The 20,569-nt window shown below is 42.8% G+C and overlaps 1 protein-coding gene across 1 annotated transcript; it reads left to right on the forward strand.

Annotated features, from left to right (window-relative positions):
- The first annotated feature begins 12,948 nt into the window (after positions 1-12,948).
- On the forward strand, positions 12,949-13,427 carry LOC131281890 (probable salivary secreted peptide). Its single transcript, XM_058311254.1, has 2 exons — positions 12,949-13,131; positions 13,251-13,427. The coding sequence occupies exons 1-2, from the start codon at positions 12,949-12,951 to the stop codon at positions 13,425-13,427; spliced, it is 360 nt and encodes a 119-aa protein (XP_058167237.1).
- The last annotated feature ends 7,142 nt before the right edge of the window (positions 13,428-20,569 follow it).

Consider the following 20,569-nt stretch of genomic DNA (forward strand, 5'->3'; position numbering starts at 1 on the left):
CACGACATGCTGATCGCATTCCAAAGAAAACTGGCAAAATATCGGAACTTTGGGAAGATGGAAAAGAAATCTTTTGGAAAGGGCAAAAAATACTCCCCATACCGTATTGGTGTAGTTGATGTAACAGCACGAACTGTCTTCATTTCCTTTGTCAGCACTTGGTGGCGCTGAAGGAAGAACGCCGGAAGGTAGGTTCTTAATCTATGGCCGGTGGAAGATGCTCATTGCAGAGAAGCGAATAAACTTATCAAGTGGTAGGAAAAACAACCGACTACTAATAACCACATCTTTTCCCGGCGAAAATGGGCCTTTTCTACGGTACGGATGATGCTGGATGGTGTTCTTTTGCTTTTCACTTACCGATGAAGGACCGCAGATGGAAAGAAATACTTTTTCTGCGGCGAGAAACAGCACCTTTCTTAACACTTCCAGCACAACAGGCGGAATCGCGAATGATGCAAGAATGGCTTGGAAAACAATGGGAACACTGTTTACATAAATCATGAAAGGATCCAACACTCGCACTCTCTAGTGAATGCTGCGGGGCGCTTTGCTGGTGGAAGGATAATGAAGCGAACTGAAATCGATGCCAGCGCAAAACAAAGGCTGGCCGATTTCCTTGCGCTGTTCAAACATTTTCAGCACGCCGTCAGGGTTGATGTACTTTCACCGAGCACAGAACGCGCCCTAATCCGTTTACACTTTGAACGTCATCTTTCCAGCGTCCTTCCCATGGAGCACAAAGCACCACGAGAGTGAAAGGAAGGATTATCTCCATCGTCTTTTCTTGATCGTTTTGGTTCGTTGCGTTTGGGATTGGATACGGAGAAAAGTTTGTCTTTTCCATTACCAACCGAGGGGAAATATTAAGGTTTTCAGGGAATTTTATTATAATCACTCAATGGATGAACGAACACTGTTGAATCTTGTTTGGAATAGTATGAAAGTAAGGAATTTTATTGTGCCTTAATATCCCTTGTCCATTTTGTTCTTCAGTGCTATGTTTAACTACAGTTCAACCACCTGATGAGACGAGACAGTAAAACAGTCTGCCGCTTTACGATCACATTTGAAAGAGTTTCATATTTCCCATGGTATGATTTCATTCCATCCTTCATCGAATAAATACTGTTGGCGTAAATAAGCTTCCAAATGAGCCAATAAAACTGCCCATTTTCAATCATCCGTCCTTTTGTCGCGCTCCGTCTGCGCGCCATCGTAAGAAAACAGCTATCATTTTACACTGGAGCTAGCCCAACATTCCCCACCTTTCACCTTCCTCCCACAATCGATCGGGTCGTATAACTTAATCATCTTTCTGCGCCAGACGAACGCTGGATGACGTTTGCTAGGCCATCGGTTTTACGGCTCGTCTTGGAAATCATGTTACACGACAGGACCAGGAGCCGTCGGATCATACGCTACGAGACGCCGAGAACAGTGACATCATCATTAGCCTCGTGTCTTCATGATGATGATGATGATGTTGGTGATGGTGGGACGAAACGTGGGACGAGAAAGCAAATGGACCGAGCGGGACGGATCGGATAAATGATAAATTGCTGCTCGCGCACGGTGGCAGGATAAAACCGTCTATAAATCAACCTTCACTGGCAGACCCGGGGGGGGGGGGGGGGCGGGGGGGGGTGGCTTGGGAAAATCATGTTTTGTTTTTCTGTTCGCTCTTTGAGAAACTCAAACCCATCTTTATCTTCGTGTCTTGAGCTGGAGCGGCTTTCTCGAGCAGGCGGCTTTCTCGAGCATGTCTTTATGCATAATATTTGTCTATTCACACCTGTACCGAAGGGAAATTATAATGCAAACGCAAGGTCCTTGTGCCGTGAACGTTTTTCCTTTGGTTAGTCCAGCATGTGCTGGAAGCAAACAAATCAGTGTCCACCAACACACATCGTCGAGAGAAGGTGAAACTTTCTACCCCTTGGAATATACTCTTCCCTCCCAAGTGTGTGCCATAACTTAACTAAAAGCTAGCCAAGAAACTTATTATCCAGCCGAAGAGATTGAAGAAAACGGTCGGGGGAAAACGATGCAAGAGCAGGTTTGAAGATGCAAACATGAGAACATCAGCATAAAGTGTCAGAAGCCATGATGGGATATGCGTTGTATGTCGGGGCAAATTGAATTACCACCAACTGGTGCCACGATAGCTTCCTACCTTCCTTGCGGTTGAAGCAAGAGTCATCTACCAACAGCCGTTTGATTGCATTTTCGCTCGTTCTTCAGGCAATTCTCAAACTCAATCTTTATGTTGATGTTCGAAAGGCCAGTGCGTTGAACAAGTCGATAGTGTGTTAATGTCAGTGACGATTTTAATATTATCTCAAGTAGTAAAGTACTAAAATAATATATGTAAGTCAGAAATAGATTTAAAAACACATTGTTGCAAACACTCTCAACCGCGCGGAAATAAAAAGAATTCTTAGGAATTTCTAATGTGGCAAAGAAAAGCCAAAAATTTACTCTTTATTTCCGTTGCTTGTGCTTGTAACAGAGTAAGTCCTTTTCTTGCTTTTCCACTGCTTTTATCGGTTTTCTCACGCTGATATCGTTTCCTTTTCGTCTTACAGGTGCTGTTGGAGCGAGTTCGAACTTATGGGTCCGAACTGTTTCCAACACACATAATTTTGTCCATTTATGAAATTACACGAAATGTGTCTCGAAAATATCCCTTCAAAATATAGGAAAATGCATAAACATGAAGTGTAAACAAAATCGTTGTCCATAGTTTTTTTAAAGTATGTTTGTATTTCTTCAAGTTTCTCAAATTAAAGAAAACAAAATAAAAAACAATCGCACAACTTTTTTGTACAATTTTAAAAAATTTTCTTTCTAGATGTTTGGATATTCTTATCAGAAAAACTTGTAAAACAAGTTTTACTTTCCATTAATTGGATGAACAACATGGCAGATAAATTTACATGTTAACAGATGAAAGATGGTTAAAAGGTGGAATGCTTGTGCTTTTATGTTTGCATCAATATACAATCATGATTTAAAATCTTCAATGCGTTGATAAGAAAACGACGGTTTCCAAGGCTGTACTTACTTGCGACCACCACAACCGATAGGATTGTACGATTCATCGTAAATAATAGAAATGCTCATCAATCAAACCGTTCTGAAGTTCGATGTGGGGTTTTTCGAAGGCATCTCTTGTCTGATAGCGCAAACCATGCCATGCAGGAGCGAATGAATAACGGTGGAATTAATCTCCACTCTCTCTCGTTCGTCCTGACCACGCGTAATATGTTACTTTATCACAACCGACGTCCAGGTGTGCGCGTTTTCTCTCGCTTTACATTTGGTTTCGATGACTTTAAGTTTTCCTCTCGATCGGCTGGCACAAAGTCGTTCATCTTGTCTGTCCGCCGTTCGGCGAGGTGTGCAAATATTGGCAGCTTTCTGCACCTTCATTTACCAACGCACACATGACGGGGCGCCTCCATTGGGCAGCCCGAAATCGGTTCACGCCATACAGTGGGGGCTTTAATCGTCACCGTCGGCGCTTACTTAAAGCTCACTGCAAGACGAAGGTGCCTTTAATGAGCCACATCGTTCAATCATCCTTAGCCCCGGCATCCTGTGGATTATATTGGATCGGTTTCCGCGAACACAAACACATACACCCCCATCGAAGGGTGCGCTCCGGGAACGGACGGATGGAATATTGTAATCCGCTGGCCCGGTTCCCGGCCCGGCTCTTCGGATGCGCTCCCCTTCGGGGCACAGCTGCGGAACAACACACATTTTGCTTTCCATCTCATTAGCCGTCGGTCGGGTCCCGGCGGGGTTACAGGATGTTCTGCTCGGGTGTATCCGCTTCCTTTGCGTCCTCGGATGCGATTTACCAGCGTAGCATCTGGGTACCTCTGGCTGCCGGTGGGCATGTGTGCAACTTTTCCGGGAAAGCGGGAGATGATAAAGCAAGACAAATCGAAGAATGAGGGCCACATTTGCCCCAAAGACAATCAATATTGATCTAGCGAGGGTGAAGAATTTCCACCACATGGGATGTCTGGTGGTGAATGTAGGCAACCCAATGTACATCCGCACACATACCCGCACACACAAACATAATCTCACCGAACACGTACATAGAAGCAATCAAGCACAACACACGACATTCCTCTCCCCATTAGTGACTTTGTTCCTGGATGGATGCTTTAGACGACTTTCTATCCTTCCCAAGGCCAACCGGAACATCCTCGGGAGCCAGAATTAGGTTAAAGGCGCAGCAAAAAATGCCTACGCTTTCACAACTACACTAATAAAGAGAAGAAAAAAAACTGGAATAACAACACTGCAGATTACCTTCCGGGGGGGTTGCAGGAGCCGCCGGAACGTGATCGAAATTTCTTTTCCGAGTCGTTATATTTCCACCATCTTCGCATGACCGATGCACAATAGGCTCGAAGAGTGTTACTATTGTCGTGTTATACATCTTACAAGCATTCTGGTACGAAGTGGAGTGTTACATTTTCCAACAATCAAGCAGATGCGTAGTAAAAAGATGATAAGAATTGATGGTTCTTGAAAGATTTTGATAAGGGTTGAAGTAAAGCAATCGGAAAAAAAATAAAATACATGTTGTATAGTATACAGGATACTTTAGAGATTTAAAAAAATAATGTAGGGTCAATTAAAATGTGTTTTTGTTTAAACATTTATCTATGGAAATATGTTTTCAGAGTACCTTCAGTGACAATTCATTTCTGAACAATTCGTAAATCAAATTTTTTGGATGAAATTCATAACAATTATTCACTATTCGCTTCGCTGGAACTCTCAACATAACCTTCGCTAATATGTATTCATTTAATTTAAAAATAGGAATAAAAAAACTTCAATATGATAGGAAATATCACAGATAACATCTTTCTTTTCTGTATCAAAAAGAAATTGTATTCAAAATTTAAGTTTAGGGTTGGATCTAATGGTAATATTTAAAGAAGACAAAATTTGTGTAAGGGGGTGCCCATGGCGCAGCGGTAGCGCGAGGAAACACCACACCACAGGTGTGGGATCGAATCTCGAGTCTGGCACCCTCCGGTATTACGAACGGCTGACCACCGATCTATAATATACCGTCTTTCGGTCACACAAACTCTCTTCGGAGAGAGGCCTTGTCCCACTAGGGGATGTCGTGCCACATATATAAAATTTGTGTAATCTCTTCAATGATATTTAATTCATTTTTCATTTGGTATGATGTCGCACCCGCATGTATTCATAGTATTATTCCTTTACCTCGGATTGTGCTAGGAAAGTCCCACTGTGCGATGGTTGAGAGTTATGTTATACCATGTTAAGTAAGGAATGCCAGTTGGTATGGGATGGGCGCCGGGTGCCCCATTACAGCTTCCATCGGAACCTATGATTGAAAACCGTTCTCACCGGCGTTTCGTTAATCTTTCTGCTTTTTATTAGCTCTTCCCATCCCTTCTCACACGTCCTTTCCACGGGTCGGTGGAGAAAAGAGAACGCGAAACGAACGTACGTATTATTATTGAGGAGCGTTCCATTCCCCATTTTTTTCGAGGACTTTTTTCGTTTTCCATCGTTTTCATTTGTTTTACCACGCTCTGCGAGAAGCGCTGGAGGTGAGGATGGTGCAAAGTTCAAGGACGTTTCGTCGCTCGAAGGACATCGGTTTTTTTTTGTTTTCCCGCACGATTCGGATAGATGCTGGTTATTTGTGGCTCTTTCTTTTCTGGCAGGATTTTCGCTTACTTGTCAGTTGTGAAAAAGCACGTCCAATGACGGGGAGGGGTTTTCCTTTGAAGAAGACTTTGACCGGGAGGGCAAAGGAATGGAATCGGTTTTGGAATCGTTCGACATTGTTTTTGACTCTGTTTTCCGGTCAATCTTGCGGCTGTCAGATGGAGGAGGACGAGGACGAGACTAACAGATACTATGAACTCGGTGTTGAATGGACGAATTTCCGAGGCGCTTTTCAGTCAGATCGATTCCAATGACCTCCTACGACGAAAGGAGGGCTTCGGTAACACTCAGGGGGAGCATGAATGTATGTTTCTCCTTCGCTCTTCTGGGATTGTGCTTGATTTTCCCACCTTTCCCATCGCTGTGTGGATATTTTCTTACCATTCTCTTTCAGTTCCATTTTATTCGCAACAAAGTCAACGGTCTCCGGAACGCGACTGGTTCAGCTTAACGTGGCAGGTTCAACATAACCACACGCACGGTAACAAACACAGCCACACCACCAACATGAATCATGTCGAGATTCGGACACCCGTCTGGAGGGATGTGAACGCTGTCAGCGAGTCAAAGTGTTACGAGATGCAATGTGTTTTCATTTTCCCAACGCGCAGACAGGCGAATGGAAAATTAATAAAAAAAGGAACGGGAATCAAAGCCCCATGTGTGTTACTTGCCACAAGGAACGTGACGTCGGGCGATCACCTGGAAACAAACTATCTAGCAAAATCATTTCTCATCGTCCGATTATCTTTTGTTTTTCCCCTCTTGGTTTTTTTTCCAAGTTTGCTTTATATTTTCTTTTCCCTCCAAGGATTAGCTGCAAGCATGAAACTGTCCGAATGGCAATTATTTTGTCACGTAGGAGGAGGAGGATTTTTCGGTTCAATAATTCCAATGCGCTTGCATCCCACGATAACAGAGTGAAACGTGGAGATCATCACGACGGATTTTCCTTTTCTCGTCCCTTAGAGCGTTCGCATTCACTGACGTCAACGAAATGCGTCCAATTCAAAATGACCCCGGGCTACGGTGGGAATCTATTTCGATTCGGTTGTTTGGGGGATTGAAATAATAACAGCAAACACAAGCGTACCTCAACAGGTATGCTTTGACGAGTGGTATGTGGTGGAAATGTGAAACAATTTCAATGGCAAAACTCTCCTTAAATTCCTGACGTACTCAGTTCACGTCGAATGCGGGAGGGTGGTGATTTGGGCGAGAGGGAGGGTGGTTGGGAGTTTGTGGAAGGGAAATGCGCGAATATTTGAAATATTTGGTTTTGCACGAATGGAAGAAAAACAATGGAATCCACATTTAAGGTGGGAATTGAGTGGAGTAACATTGTTTAATGTGGTATCAAGCACGAAATTGATGCACCGGGTGATCGAATTTTGTATACCCCCAACTGACACCTTTGATGTGGTTTATGCAATGTGGTACGTTTGTTTTGCTGATTAAAACAATGAAGCGTGCAGAGAATATTTTCCCGATATTTAAAGCAACAACTTCGCTCTCAAAATTAATGCGAATAAATGTCTTAAACATTTTAATTCCCTGTTTATTGCACATGTGGGATAATTTTACTTTACAGTGTACACTACCACACCTTTAAAAGAAAGTGGCTCTGTACAAAGAAACAAAAATTCAGGTTCCTACACTCGTTGTGTTCGTGTGTCTCTTTGTCTCGCGTTGACCCATGTGTTTTCCATGTACAAAAACTTCGCTGGTAAAATGTGTTTTTTTTTTCTCGTGGCACGATGCAACGGACGTCCGGCGCATGCCCTTGGAATCGCGCGAATTTTCCACAAGCTTTTCCTCGTTCTCGAGCTTCCAAACAGTTGTGGGAAACAATGTGGGCTATGTGGCGTTTATTCTAACCCTCACTGGAAGTAAACCTTTTTTATGTTTTGTTTACATCCCGTCCGCCCGAGGACGGTGTTGTCACTTATTTTGGAAAACTCTCCTAGAGCAAGTTTTTCCTCTCCCGGATCGCTATACCACCCACGCAAATGTCAAACCTTTGGCATTTGTGGTAGCGAACACGTGATCATAGTTTATTCTGCGAATTGCTCTGCTTGATATGAGGGGAGCGCCTGAGAGGTGGACCATTTGTTCGGAGAGAGAAAAGGAGAGTCATTTTTTGTCACGGACACAAAGTCCGAGCCGCCCGAAAGCTCCGAGAGAAGCGAACGTCATCCTTGCCGGAGCACGCACGGAGTTGGAAATGTCAAAATAACGACGAACATGTCACCGTACTTCCAGGATTGCTTCCAGTCGTAACGGAATCTCCATCTCACGTGACTTTTTTCCCCTTTATTGGCGATGAGAGAAAAGTAGAAACGTGTGGGAACATTATGCTCAGAGAGCAGGTTCCTCGAGGCAACGAATTTCGAATACGTTCCGCGGTCGTGCGTTCAGTGGCGAGCGTTCAGTCGAGATGTAGATTTGGTGCGGTCCGTTGGATTACCGTTTTTTGCCGCCGATCATAGAGCGAAAAACCGTGAAACACTGTGTCCGTGTGTTCCGTTTTGAGTGCAGTTTTCCACCGTACCCGAGCAGCACGATTGCGAGTAAGTGTTTATAAAGGTGGAAGGACAGTATGCTACCGACGATGAGTTGAATGATTCACCATTTTATGGCTTGAATATACTTCACAACCCTAAAACTTAAATTCATTGGCATGAAAAAAACGCATGGTATCCAATCCTTCATTTGCGTGAAGGATTAAATTGTGTCCAGATGTTCTTTTTTCCCGCGCGTACGTCTGTCGCAATGCTTGCTAAAGAGACACCACAGATGGAGACGCCACAAATGGAGACGTCTGGTGGGGCATGTTTATCTTTCTTTCGCTTGCGTTGGGAAGAGGAAAATCGTGCAGAGTTTGTTGTTTTTTCTGTTGTGAATATTTTTGCTAGTTTTGATCCTGTTCCTCCGCTGAAAGACCTGATGCATCGTAGGATTCTCGTTAAAAATACCGTTTTTCCAGTGAAGGAAAGCAAACCGATATCGTTAGAGGAAAAGTGCGGAACAAGAAAAGTGGTACAAGCAGAGGCACGGTTATGGTTTGTTTTAGTCCTTGACTGGTTGCATCAAAGACGGCATTGAAAGCACGCTGCAAGTGTTAGTTACTGCAATGGACGCAGGAATGAGAAACCGTTCGGGAGGAATTGTGTTTTTCTTTATCTGCGACAGTGCCACCCTGTAAGCTGTGCGTGTGGACGCGTGCATGTGTGTGTGTATGTCTGTGAAGGAAAACGAAAGAAGTGACGCAATAGAGGTTGAAAACATTCCAGCATCACACTACCACCAGTGTGCGCTTTTTTATCTGTGAAACGCGAGTGAAAGAAGTGACAGCTGATGGTGGATGTGTTTACCATATCAGTATCTGTCCGTTTCGCAAGGATGTTGTCGAAAGTTTCATCCAAGAAAAGGGAAAACCTAAAAGATAATTGAGTGCAGTGGTGTTTGGTTGCTCTGAACGTACTGAATAAGAAAATTCGCCTTAATTTATTCACGGTGTATGCAAACTCGCAACGGACGAGATTTTCAAAGGCCGTGTCACATGTCCGAGAAATCGTGTAGGCACACCCGCCTGTCGGTGTGTTTGTGTCGGATGCTAGCGACGCGACGTGTGGCTGTTGTTCGTGTGTTGTGACAGGTGACCTTGAACTCGTTTTCCAATCGTCCTCGTCGGTGCAGCAATGGGGTGCCAGCCTTGATGGTGAACTGCATTTTAAAAATTCATGCATCCCACCGTCCCTTCCCCACTCTCTTCCCTGGTGCCGTTATCCGTTTGTGTTCCGTTGGCATGATGGTGCACGAAGAAAGTCAGGATAGTAGCGTGAATGTGGAACGCGCAGAGCGATGTGGATGCCAACCGTCAGGTGCAGTGCGGCCTTTATTTATCTCGTGTGACGTGTTATGAAAACTGTGCGAGTGGAAAAACGATGGAAAACGGAGTTCGTCGTTGAGAAGGGCCAGGCATAGCGCTTGCACGAAACGGGCACAATACCAACGAGCACGGAACGTTCGTTTTAATCTGCCTTGCGGTGCAGAAGGAAACGGATTGAATCCGTACTCGAAATCTTGTTGACTTTTTAGCTTCCTGCCTTCGGATACGATGGGTTTTCCACACGGGGAAGATCCTTTGTTGGTCGACGCGAGCGTGTATGCAAATATTATACCAGCTTCATCTTTAAAAGCTGACCCACAGCCCTGTGACGCATTCGTCATTCGCGAATGGCTTTTAAACCGAAATCTCTTTGGAAGGGTCTTTCGCTTTTTTGTTTCCATTTTTCGAAAGTTTCATTAGGCGATTTTTCCGCTGACGAAGGTTTTCCCGCCTGTCAGCGTTCGTGTGGCAATTTGTTTTCTGGGTCTACCGGGGGTTTCTAAAGTTGTGGTTTTCCCAAAAATTTCCACGTTGACACGTTGCGAAAAGCCATATGCGGCTCTTGATTATGATTGATGATTGCTGGCTCTTGACTGTAACAGGAGTAAGTTGCGATAAAGTGGATAGTAGTTGGTTTTTTTCTTCTGAATTTCTCTCAGATCGTAAGTTCTCTGGATACAATTTTTCTTAAAAATTTTAAAATAATTGCTAGATAACTATCCGTTTACTTTTACATTCCCGTTGGATACAATGAAACAGTTTTGCGAAGTTAGTAGAATTCGAATTACAAGAGTAAGTGTTAAGTCAGAGAAGAGGTACTTTCTCTGAAAACTATTCATAGCTTCGTTAAAGTTGTTGTCGCTAATGCTTGTGAATTGTGAAACAAGCTGATATTTTGCAAGTTCCCTTAATAACTAAGCATTAAATGTTTGACGCACAACCAATTTTCTTTCCTTTAATGCGAATACATTTTTTTTACATCCGATTCTCTTGAGTCGGGTTCTGGAGCAACATTTAATGTATCGTGAAATTTATGATATTATAATTGGACCAAATTAGTGTACGCCAGGTGAAGGTGAACTATGCAAATCGGAATCGATTTTTTTGAATCTCACTTCAAATTGGATAATTGTTCCATCAGCAGCAAATTTACAGCTCCTTTCTTCGTTAGGCTATTGCGGCAATATTCTAAAGCCTCCCCGATGATCAGCAGTAAGAAAGAATTGAGCTCCAAAATACTTTGCATAAAAAGAGAACCGGAAACGACAACCGTCCCACCGAAATTTCGTTCCGCAGCTTGATGCTTGGATAATTTTCATTCACTCTCTGGCCCGGACGATGGTTATGGGGGTTTGTTTTTTCGGTGGAGTGAAAGTAAGTGTCGCTCCATTCATCCGCGACGGCGCGTGGAAGCCCCATGGGAGCCGACGTCTGGGACGTATGGAAGCGTTCGTACGAGCCATCCCGAGCAAGGGCAGGCTCGAGGAAGAATTCTTAAGCTAATTAGCATAAATCAGCAGTATAAATAATGATGACTTAAAGCGTTCCAGTTGCGTTTTGGGAAACCCGCAAAAGACCCGAAACACATTAAGTTCTCTTTTGGGAAAGGCTGCAGAACGATTGAGCTCCATTAGTTGCCAACTTTTAACAAATTCTCTACGTTTTGGTTTGAAGTAAAATTGAAAAAGTGATAATAATAATGGATATTTGATCACTAGCAAAAATATAAAATTCAACAATAGAAACACCGATCTGAGTTAACAAAGCTCTACTATCCAAAAAGGCTTGGTAATCACATTTTGTGCGTAATCAACTAAACTAATCGAATACATAGCCCAGAAAATTGCGTTCTAGTTTTCTGAAAATTGTTTTATTGCTCTCTGTGTGGTAAACAAATTAAAGAAATATTTATTTGTAGTGATGGTAAAAAGTAGTATTTCACATGATTAATGTATATTTTGCTTTCTTTTTCTTATTGCAGCTCTCAAAATTATCCTGTAGTGAAATCACACTTAGCAAGTGGAAATAGTAGATTTAGTTGAATTAAGCTTAAGCCAGCTAGATCCAATTTGTTCAACTTGGTAGTAAACCAACATATTCAAAACTCGGTCAATTTATCCTAAAAGAGAAATTTAGAAAGAGCAACTTTCAATATTGCTTACTATAGTTGCATCCGACAGGTAGCCCACAGGAACAAATCGACTTTCCTCGTGCTAGTAAAATCAATAATAGTTTTCAAGTGATAGTTTACAATCAAAAGTGTGTGTTAGAAAATTGGATGGTTAAGATTGCCCACCCTTGTTCATAGCCCTTAGTTTACCGGTTAGTCTGTTATTGCTGGTGCAAAAGTGTGAAACGAATAATGAGTTAGAGAAATTATTACGAAAGTGCAAAGTCGGTTCCTTACCAGTGCGAAAAAGTTAGTGTCGGTGGAATGTGTTGGGAAGTAAAATTCTGTTTGTGAAGTGATTAAGTGAAATTGTATCGTACGAAAGAACGGTGTGGTTGTGGCGGTAAAATTCGATTCCATTGCCAAACGTTAGCCTCGAACAAGTTGCACACGGTCTATTTCAAGGTAAGACGATTCAAACATCGGTTCTTTAATCGTTTATATTCCCAGGAAAATCACAATCCTTGACTCTTCATTTGTTGTCATTTGTGCGCATGTTTGCTACTAACTCTCAATAAACCAATCGCTGAACGATCGAACGTATGGCTTCTCGGAAAAATCATAAATAAACTTGTTGAACCTCCGGTTCGTTTCGTCCCGCAAAGCTGCCGCGTGAAACTAGAAACAGGGCCGAGGGCAGATTGTAAATTGTTCCATGGTAACGGAAACATATGTTTGCTGCCTTCCTGTCCTTGCATGGGCCACCCATTAGCTCAGTTACTCATCGTCTGGTACGACAGAAGCGAAAGTAGTGGCGACTAAAGCGTGAATCAGAAACGCTTGACCACCATTGAAGTGCCCTACGGCGTTGGAACTTCTTCTTCTAGGTTCAATCTGCCATTGCACACGCGCATGCATGCTTTCTTGGTCGTTCGCTGACGCCGTCGACAGATTTGAAGTACATTGTGATAAGGCAAACGTTCTGCCCTCTCGTACAACAAAGTACAAACATTTTAGTGAACATGCGAGCTGTGTAGAGTGTTTGCTGTCCAAACTTTCACCAACACCTGCACAAGGTCTTATCAATATAAAAAGACACGTTAAACTGGCTTGAAAGTCTTCAGTTCCATACGTGCAGTGTATCCGGGAACAACAACCGCAATATTTTGTTTTGAGTTCCCTAAAACTTTACGCAGAAATCACAATGAAAGCCATTGCTTACGGTTTGGTGATATTCCTCAGCGTTTCGGTCGCACTGATTTACGGCGACAGTCGCCAGTGGGGCCGCCGTGTGTCTGGAGATCGCCGACTGGATTACGCCGTTGTCGTCAACAATTCACTGCCAGTGCCGGAGAAGAGCAGCATCTATCGTTATCTCCCGTCGTCGGTAGGTGACGCACTCATACAAGGGTGCCTTTTATAAAATCCCTTGAAACATGCGAGGTTTAAAAGGTTGCAAATATTTATCTGATGTATTTTCCACCATCTTCCATCCTGACGACACAGGGTGCATATCGGGCACCGAACATTACGGCCATTTACGCACGGGACAATGTGCCGGCTGGAAAGGGTGGATATGCAGCGATCGTTTCCGGTGGACTTAACCAGGCGAACGTGACGCTCAAGCTGACCTCTCAGCCGTATCAGCGGTTCAACTTCACGATCGAGATTTATGGGAAGTGAGGTGCTACGTTATAGAGCGGATCCGGGTTGCGATTGGAGGGATATCAACCCCTGAGGAAAACGAGACAACAAAAGAAAATAGACATGAACACATCCTTTGAGAATGTACAGCGTTTCTCAGTGTTTAGTGCGAAAGTCGCAACACGATTTTAACAGGCAGTGAAATGTTATCAAGCTCTGTTTTGAACAACACGAAACACTTGTTATGCTTTGAATCAGTCTTGAAGTAAAAAAATTATCATCAAGATGTTTGGAATTTACAAGTAAGACTTTTGTGATCAAACACACAAAAATTAGTTTTTAACTGTCACACTGATTTGAATCATGAAGAAGAATTTATATTTCTGGAGGAAAAAGAGATTCGAAGTACAAAATTTAGTAAAAGAAAACCAGTCACTAAAGATATTTTAATTGTTAATCTGAATTCGATACCAGAAGGGTAAATGAACAAGAAAACTGGAAAGAGAATCTTTTCATACATTCTATTTTGCTTTTGTTTATTTGTGATTTCATTTTGTTGGAGCTCAAATTCTTATTTAGAATTCAAATCTCTCTGTTACTACTGATAACTTTTTTATCGCTCTGAAATTAGAATCTCTTTGGTTATTTTTAGGGTACAAACCACTGAGGCGATTAAAACTTATTTTGTGGGTTTTAAATCCGAGAAAAGCAACTATAAAGACGGATTCATCATGCTATTTGTTGAGATGGATTCAAATCCCCTAAACAAGTTATAACTTTCATCGGCAATGTGACAAGTGGTACATGTTGTTTATAATTCAGTGCGTCTACTTGATAAAATTGTACGATTTGCTACTATCGGGTTGCGACTTTTACACTAAACCCTGAGAAGTGCTGTAAATCTTGAACAAATAAAGAAAACAAAAAAAACGTACTGTTAAAGAAAATGGAAAATTGAAAGCGAAAGAATTCACATACGAACATAAATCAATTTCAACTTGAAACCTGCTGGACGAAAAACGGATGAACAAAGGAAAAAGTTGGTTCTTTGCGTTTTGGATAACATACACACACACACACACACACACACACACAAAATACGATATCCTTCCTTTCGCATACAGTTGAACGAGCTTTCCGCTCCCATCCAACGGTCCTTAACTTGGGAAGAATGGAAAAAAGGGCCACTTGGATTGGAAGAATCTTTTCCGTTTTCCGCTCTCATTATTTCCAAATCAGAGAACTCCGTTGGTAGTCCGGCGGGCCTTCGCCTGGATCCGATCGCGTGTCGTCCGTACATCTGGGCAATATTTTTCCGCTTAGGATAGTTGAAACAAAGAAAAGGGACATAAGAAAAAAAAACGAATTGAAAAGTGAGTGTAAATAAGCACCGATGCAGAACAGACACAAATCCTTTCTTCGTTATGCGTTTTTCCTTTCAGCGTGTGCCTGTGTGCCCCTCTTCCCGTCCTGGAGCCAGTGGGCTTGTTTTAATATAAGCGGCTTCAGTTATGCTCTGATTGATTCTCGAATGCCAGAGAAACCGATGATCGATTGCAGTACAGGGTTTTTGCGCATCCCATGGTTTCTAATATTTAATCGTATTCTATTCTTGCCGATCTATACACGTATTTTCGTAAGAAAAATGTCTCTTCTTTCGTATTCTTGGAGGCTTAAACCCCATCCACCGAACAGTTTTCGTATGAAGGCGTCTGAACGGATATCTTCTAAAACATACAATCGTTTTAGGAATGTATTGGAGGTATTTCTGTTTCCAAGTATAACCCATACTTCATGTTCGTCTTTAACAGTTTCACTACTATTCAATTAATAGCCCAAAGATTCCTTTTCTTGAATGTAAAAACGTACAAAAATCTTGGAATGATTGTTTCGTGAAATAACTTCGTGAGAATAGGGTGTATTTAAAAGCGAATATTTAATAACTTCACAGACTTTCAATCTCGTGGAATAAATTTTGTTAGTTTCCCCGAAAAAGATGTTATCAACTTATATTAATCATGTTACTTTAGCCCACGTGTAAAGCATCTTGCACCGTTGGCAAAGTAACGCAATGACCTACGATGGCATTTAAAATACCACGTACTTGACGCCAACCACACGTTTCATCACGTGGATGTTTTTGCAAATAAATCCTTAGCAGTTCCATCCTACACCAACCACCTCTCACTTTATCTATTTACAAGTACTCAAGTGGATTGAATTTCGATCAAACGTGGTTTCAGTTTATCGTTCTTGAGGGGCAAGAGAGCTTTCGTCGCCCGAACGCTTCCCACGCATGGAAACTCACCTTTCTGCTACTCGTGGGAGAACAAGAAAGCCCACACGAAAATGATCCTGCCCTGAGTTCGGTAGGCCCTCATTATATTTTATTTTGCGAACAAAGAATAACCGTGGGAATGTATCGACCTACAAGATGAATGTCGTATCCATTGGGTGGCAGTTGTTGCTGAAACAGAAGAAAAAGCGCTGTTCGTTATTAGAAAGTGAACATTTCGGTGGAGGCTGTTTAGCTTCCATTTTTATCCTGTCAAATCGTAACGATGTTAGGAAAAATCGTTCCCAAAATGAAGGTTGGAACTAGAGCGGAGCGAAGGATGCGGGTGGGGTTATTTTTTGCATATTTTTTTGGCAACAAATCGAACTCATATCGACTCGTTTCCAGATCGGATCCACGCTCCGGGTTTCCTACGCATCAAACGAGAAATTGCTTTGTCTGTTCGCGAAGGAATTCACGACGAGCTGTCTCACAATCATCAATCTAAAACACGTTTTCCCTTCCATATTCCCACGGAGCTTCTCATGTAGTCCTGAAAGGTTGTTTTTACTGTTAAGAGGGGTATTCACTTTTTCACTGCAACATTATGTTTGCGTAGTGGAAAGAACGCACTCCGCTCAAATGACCATCGGGAAAGCGGAGGAAGCCTATCTGTGAATATATTCTATATTGAACATACTTTCGGGGGACGACACAAAAAAACAAACGAACTGCCACAAGCACACATATGAAATTTTACTACTCCGGGACATTTTTTTTACATTTCTGTACGCTCAACTGCAACCGATGACATGTCGTCAGTGAACGACAAATGATGTGCTATCCATTCCGATCGGGTTGATCCGATACGGAGAGCTATTTGGGCAGATCAGGAAAAACAATCGAGAGCACACTTTTTACAGTGCGTGTGGTGACTATTCAATATAGAAATACTTTGGGGTTTTGGAGAAGCACATTGATGGTTGTTGTTGTGATGAATAGTTGCTGGTGTTTTTTTCTAGTTTTGGGTATCAATATATGAGTATTTTTTTTTCTCTTAAACCATGTATCTATACTCAAGTATTTGCTACTTTCCCACAATGTTTTCAGACAGACTTATTTGTTTGAACAGTTTCGAAAGCAACATCATATTTTTCCAACTTTCACAAACCGTCCTGCTCCAATTCTATTTCATTTTTCATCTACAAAATAAGGGTTTGCAATGTTTGTTGGTTGAGTCATCGAACGCTCGAACGTCCAATATCCGGTGCCGCAAATTATGACCTTATCGCTCAATTTCATCGCCCGCTGCGGAATTCAAAATCGAATCCTAATCAACAACCACCATCGTCGTCCGCCATTTTCCTCTGCTGTCGCTTGCCGCATCGTCACAAAAGTGCGTTACTTCCGGGAACCCGGGAACCATCACTCCCCCCCCTCCATGTTCCCTTTGTGGACATTTATACGCTCTTTTCAGTTTGATTGAATCACAGTCAAACACAGCCGGCCGGCTGCAATCTGTCCGTTCCGTTCCGCGCGTTCTGAGGACCTTTTACACTCTAGGGCTGCGGAAGCGATTTGCAATCGGCACGACAACAGTCCCACGGTGAATCTTTTACCCACTGGGGATAAAACATAACCTCTCGAATATATCATTTTCGCTTTCGCTTCATCGCTTCCATTCACATGCGCTTCACCCAACGATCTCCATCGTGGTCCAGGTATGGCCACCCAAAATCTTTCATCATCGAAAAGGGGGGAGTTGAAAACAATCACCAGTCATCTCCACGCGAAGCGATAAATCTTCCGGAGGGCTTTTCCATCATCGGACCGTTCGGTTTCGGTAACGGCGAGGTTCACGACCCGCCGCAATTTTGATTATCGAAAAGCGGTTGAATTCCATCCAACGGGTCGGGAATGATTTCTGCGCTGTTGGTGCGGTCATCAAAATGTGGTGCTATTTTCCACGAACCAGAGAGAGAGTGAGTGAGCAAGAATGTTCGACCTTTCCCGAGGCCCCGCGAGGTATTGCATTCCAAAACTCCGGCGGTGGAGTGGAAGCCCTTACAATGAGAAGCACTAGAAGAGAAGAGGGTGAACGGATGCCGGACGGCAATACTTGACGGGCAGAACATTTTTCAGCATCCAATATCACTCGCTGCAGGAAAATGCGGAAAAGTTCCACTTCGAGCACTCGGTGGAAGGTTCGGGAAGGGAAACAATATATCGCCATTAAGCTGAAGCAGCCGCCGCTGCACACCGAAACCGGTCTCTTATCAGCGCCATCTTTTGCCGACATTTCCGACATCCTTTTTCGGCTGATGCTGTGGAAGGAAAGAAGGGTTTTCCTTCGTTTTTCTTTTTTCGTTCGTTTTTGTACGATAGAATTTTGGTGAATTCTAATCCTTAAGTGTAGTCTGGCTTCATTTGGACATTTTTCTAATTCAGCACTGTCCTTCCGGGAACTTTTCCGGGAAGCTCTATCGTTGACTGATACCGAACAACATTAAGCTAGGTCATCCAACTGATAAGCGTTGTTGTTATGTATGATGGAATTTCGCAAGCAACTTTCCATTTCCATTTCCTACACATTAAACTGTTTGTTTAATTATGTAATTTCAATTGTTGGCTCGTGATGTGTAGCTTAATTACATAATTTTTCGTAAGAATATAACCATCAGTTCACTTGTCTTGGCATATTTAAACGGTTTGGTTGGAGAAACACGTGCCGTAAATGATCGTTCTGTCTGTCCCTTATCAAATCTCGATTTATGATTTTGCTTCCCTCAGCTACGAAATAACGTTACGGTTGTTTTCGCTATCGCTGCCCATCTAGGAAAAGTTATGTTATAACATTCGGCCCGTTTGTTTACGTGACCACGCCGTGACCGTCCTGTTTGGCCAGGCTTTTCCGATGGCGCTTTCTTTCCCTATCTTTACGACAGTTGGTCACGAACCCTGCCAGTCGCCAGGCCGCCTAGAAGCGGGCGGGATGACCATTAATAAAAATCAGCGCCACATTTTCATAAGCATAACTTTCCGGCCCCTCTCCGGCCGCCAGCTGGACGCCGGTGCTGCACAAAAAGTGGGGATGCTGTTCCGATTCGATGAATTAGTATGAGTATTCCACCCGCTCCGGTTTACCGCTCGCGCGCTGACGAAGCATAATGTTTTTTTTCCGCCCAGCAAAAAGCCAACCTCAAGCCAGAACGTTCGAACACCCTCGCTGTAAAGTTCCGATCTCTCTTTGGACCGTTTGAGCGGGGGAAGGTTGTTTTTTATACGAGAAATTAATTATGGTATTGGTGAAGAATATTTGGCAAGCGGAAAGTCCCCCTTAAGAGCTTCTCCGGTTTCCCTACCCCTCGAGCATGGCCCTGAAAAAACCTTGGAAGCAGGCTTTAGACGATGAGTGTTGGGGAGACCAACAAAAAGGGGAGAATAAACAAAACGTACACATTTGCGGTCATCGTAAAGTGCAAAGAAATGTTGTTGTTTACCAGCGATGTGAGGGTGAAAAACACAACCCCGTCGAGGAAGCAAGGGAAAATGTGACCTGGGGAAATTTCGCACCACGATTTTCTCTTTGAAAATACCTCGTATCTTGTTGTTGCTGATCAGCAAAAGTTTAGGGAGATTTTGTCGATGTTAGCATTATCGAAAGCGAGCTCTGCTCGAGATCAATGAATCATTACGGGGAAAGACGAGACTGTTATTTTCCATTTTTTAAATTGTGTCTATAATAAATTTAATATTATTATCGGCCAAAATTGATTATCTAAGAAGACAACAGTAATATAAAAATCTATCGGGAGAAAAATTTATTCTTGACTTCTTTTTAAATTGGTCACGGGTTTTTGCTCAAATTATTCAACCTTTTATAATTGATTGTATGTATTTTTCTATCACGTTAGTTAATTATTACTTCATTGCTGTTTTCTAACTAAAGTCTTATCATTTCTTAACAATTGAAGTACATTTTGACCAAACCATATAATATGTAAAACAAACTGATGATTTCATGGAATCAATAATGCACAACTTTACGGCGAAGATAGAGATCATTTTATGTTAAGCTAAATTTTGCAACCCACCCTGTTAGCGACACGCAGAGCTTATGGAAGCTTGCATAATCCACCCACACCGTTCGAGGATAAAATATTCTTAACAATAATCCTATCGCAGAATCGATCCGAAAAAGGGTGCAAGTTTTACCTTTCGTTGTATGTTTTACGGCCCATCCAGGTGGCAAATGGATAGCATGGAAAATGAATAACTAACAAAGGGAGATCAAGCACAAAAGGACGACTCGATTGACGAACACTGGCAGTGTGTTTTTTTTTTTTTTGGAGTGGTTAAAAAATCCCGTTCCGTTATAAAATCCCACCCGAAAACCCGAAACCCCGAGACGAAATGGGTAAACATAAATAAAACATCTGAAGCTGGGCCGTTATTTCAAGTATCGATTTTCCATCCCCGTCCGTTCCCGACAGGCGCGTGGAAGCAGGTGGACGACACGTCTTGACCTCCAATCTTTTCTCCGTCGTCTTGAGTCTTCATCCGGAATCGAACAATGGCCACTCGGATGGTGTGAAAAGGAAGCTGATAAATGAAGGAACCGAACCGTTCGATGTGTTCGATCGTTACCGGATGTTGAGATGGGGTTGGTTTTTCGTGTCACTGTTCAATGAACTCGGCAAGAGTGACCCGAAGAGAAGGAAAGGTTGACAAGGAGCGGTTAAGCGAGTCTTTTCTTTTTCTTCATTTTCCCCTCCCTTTCAGATGGAGTCCTTTTTCCGGTTGTGGATTTTCCGTGCGGTTCATTGACAGCGCTAGGAAACCAGTCCGGGCCCGTAGGCTTGTCATAATATCCCCCCCCCCCCCGCCCCCTCTCTTTCCCAACCCG

Source organism: Anopheles ziemanni, chromosome 2 (assembly GCF_943734765.1).
Source record: "Anopheles ziemanni chromosome 2, idAnoZiCoDA_A2_x.2, whole genome shotgun sequence".
NCBI lineage: Eukaryota > Metazoa > Arthropoda > Insecta > Diptera > Culicidae > Anopheles > Anopheles ziemanni.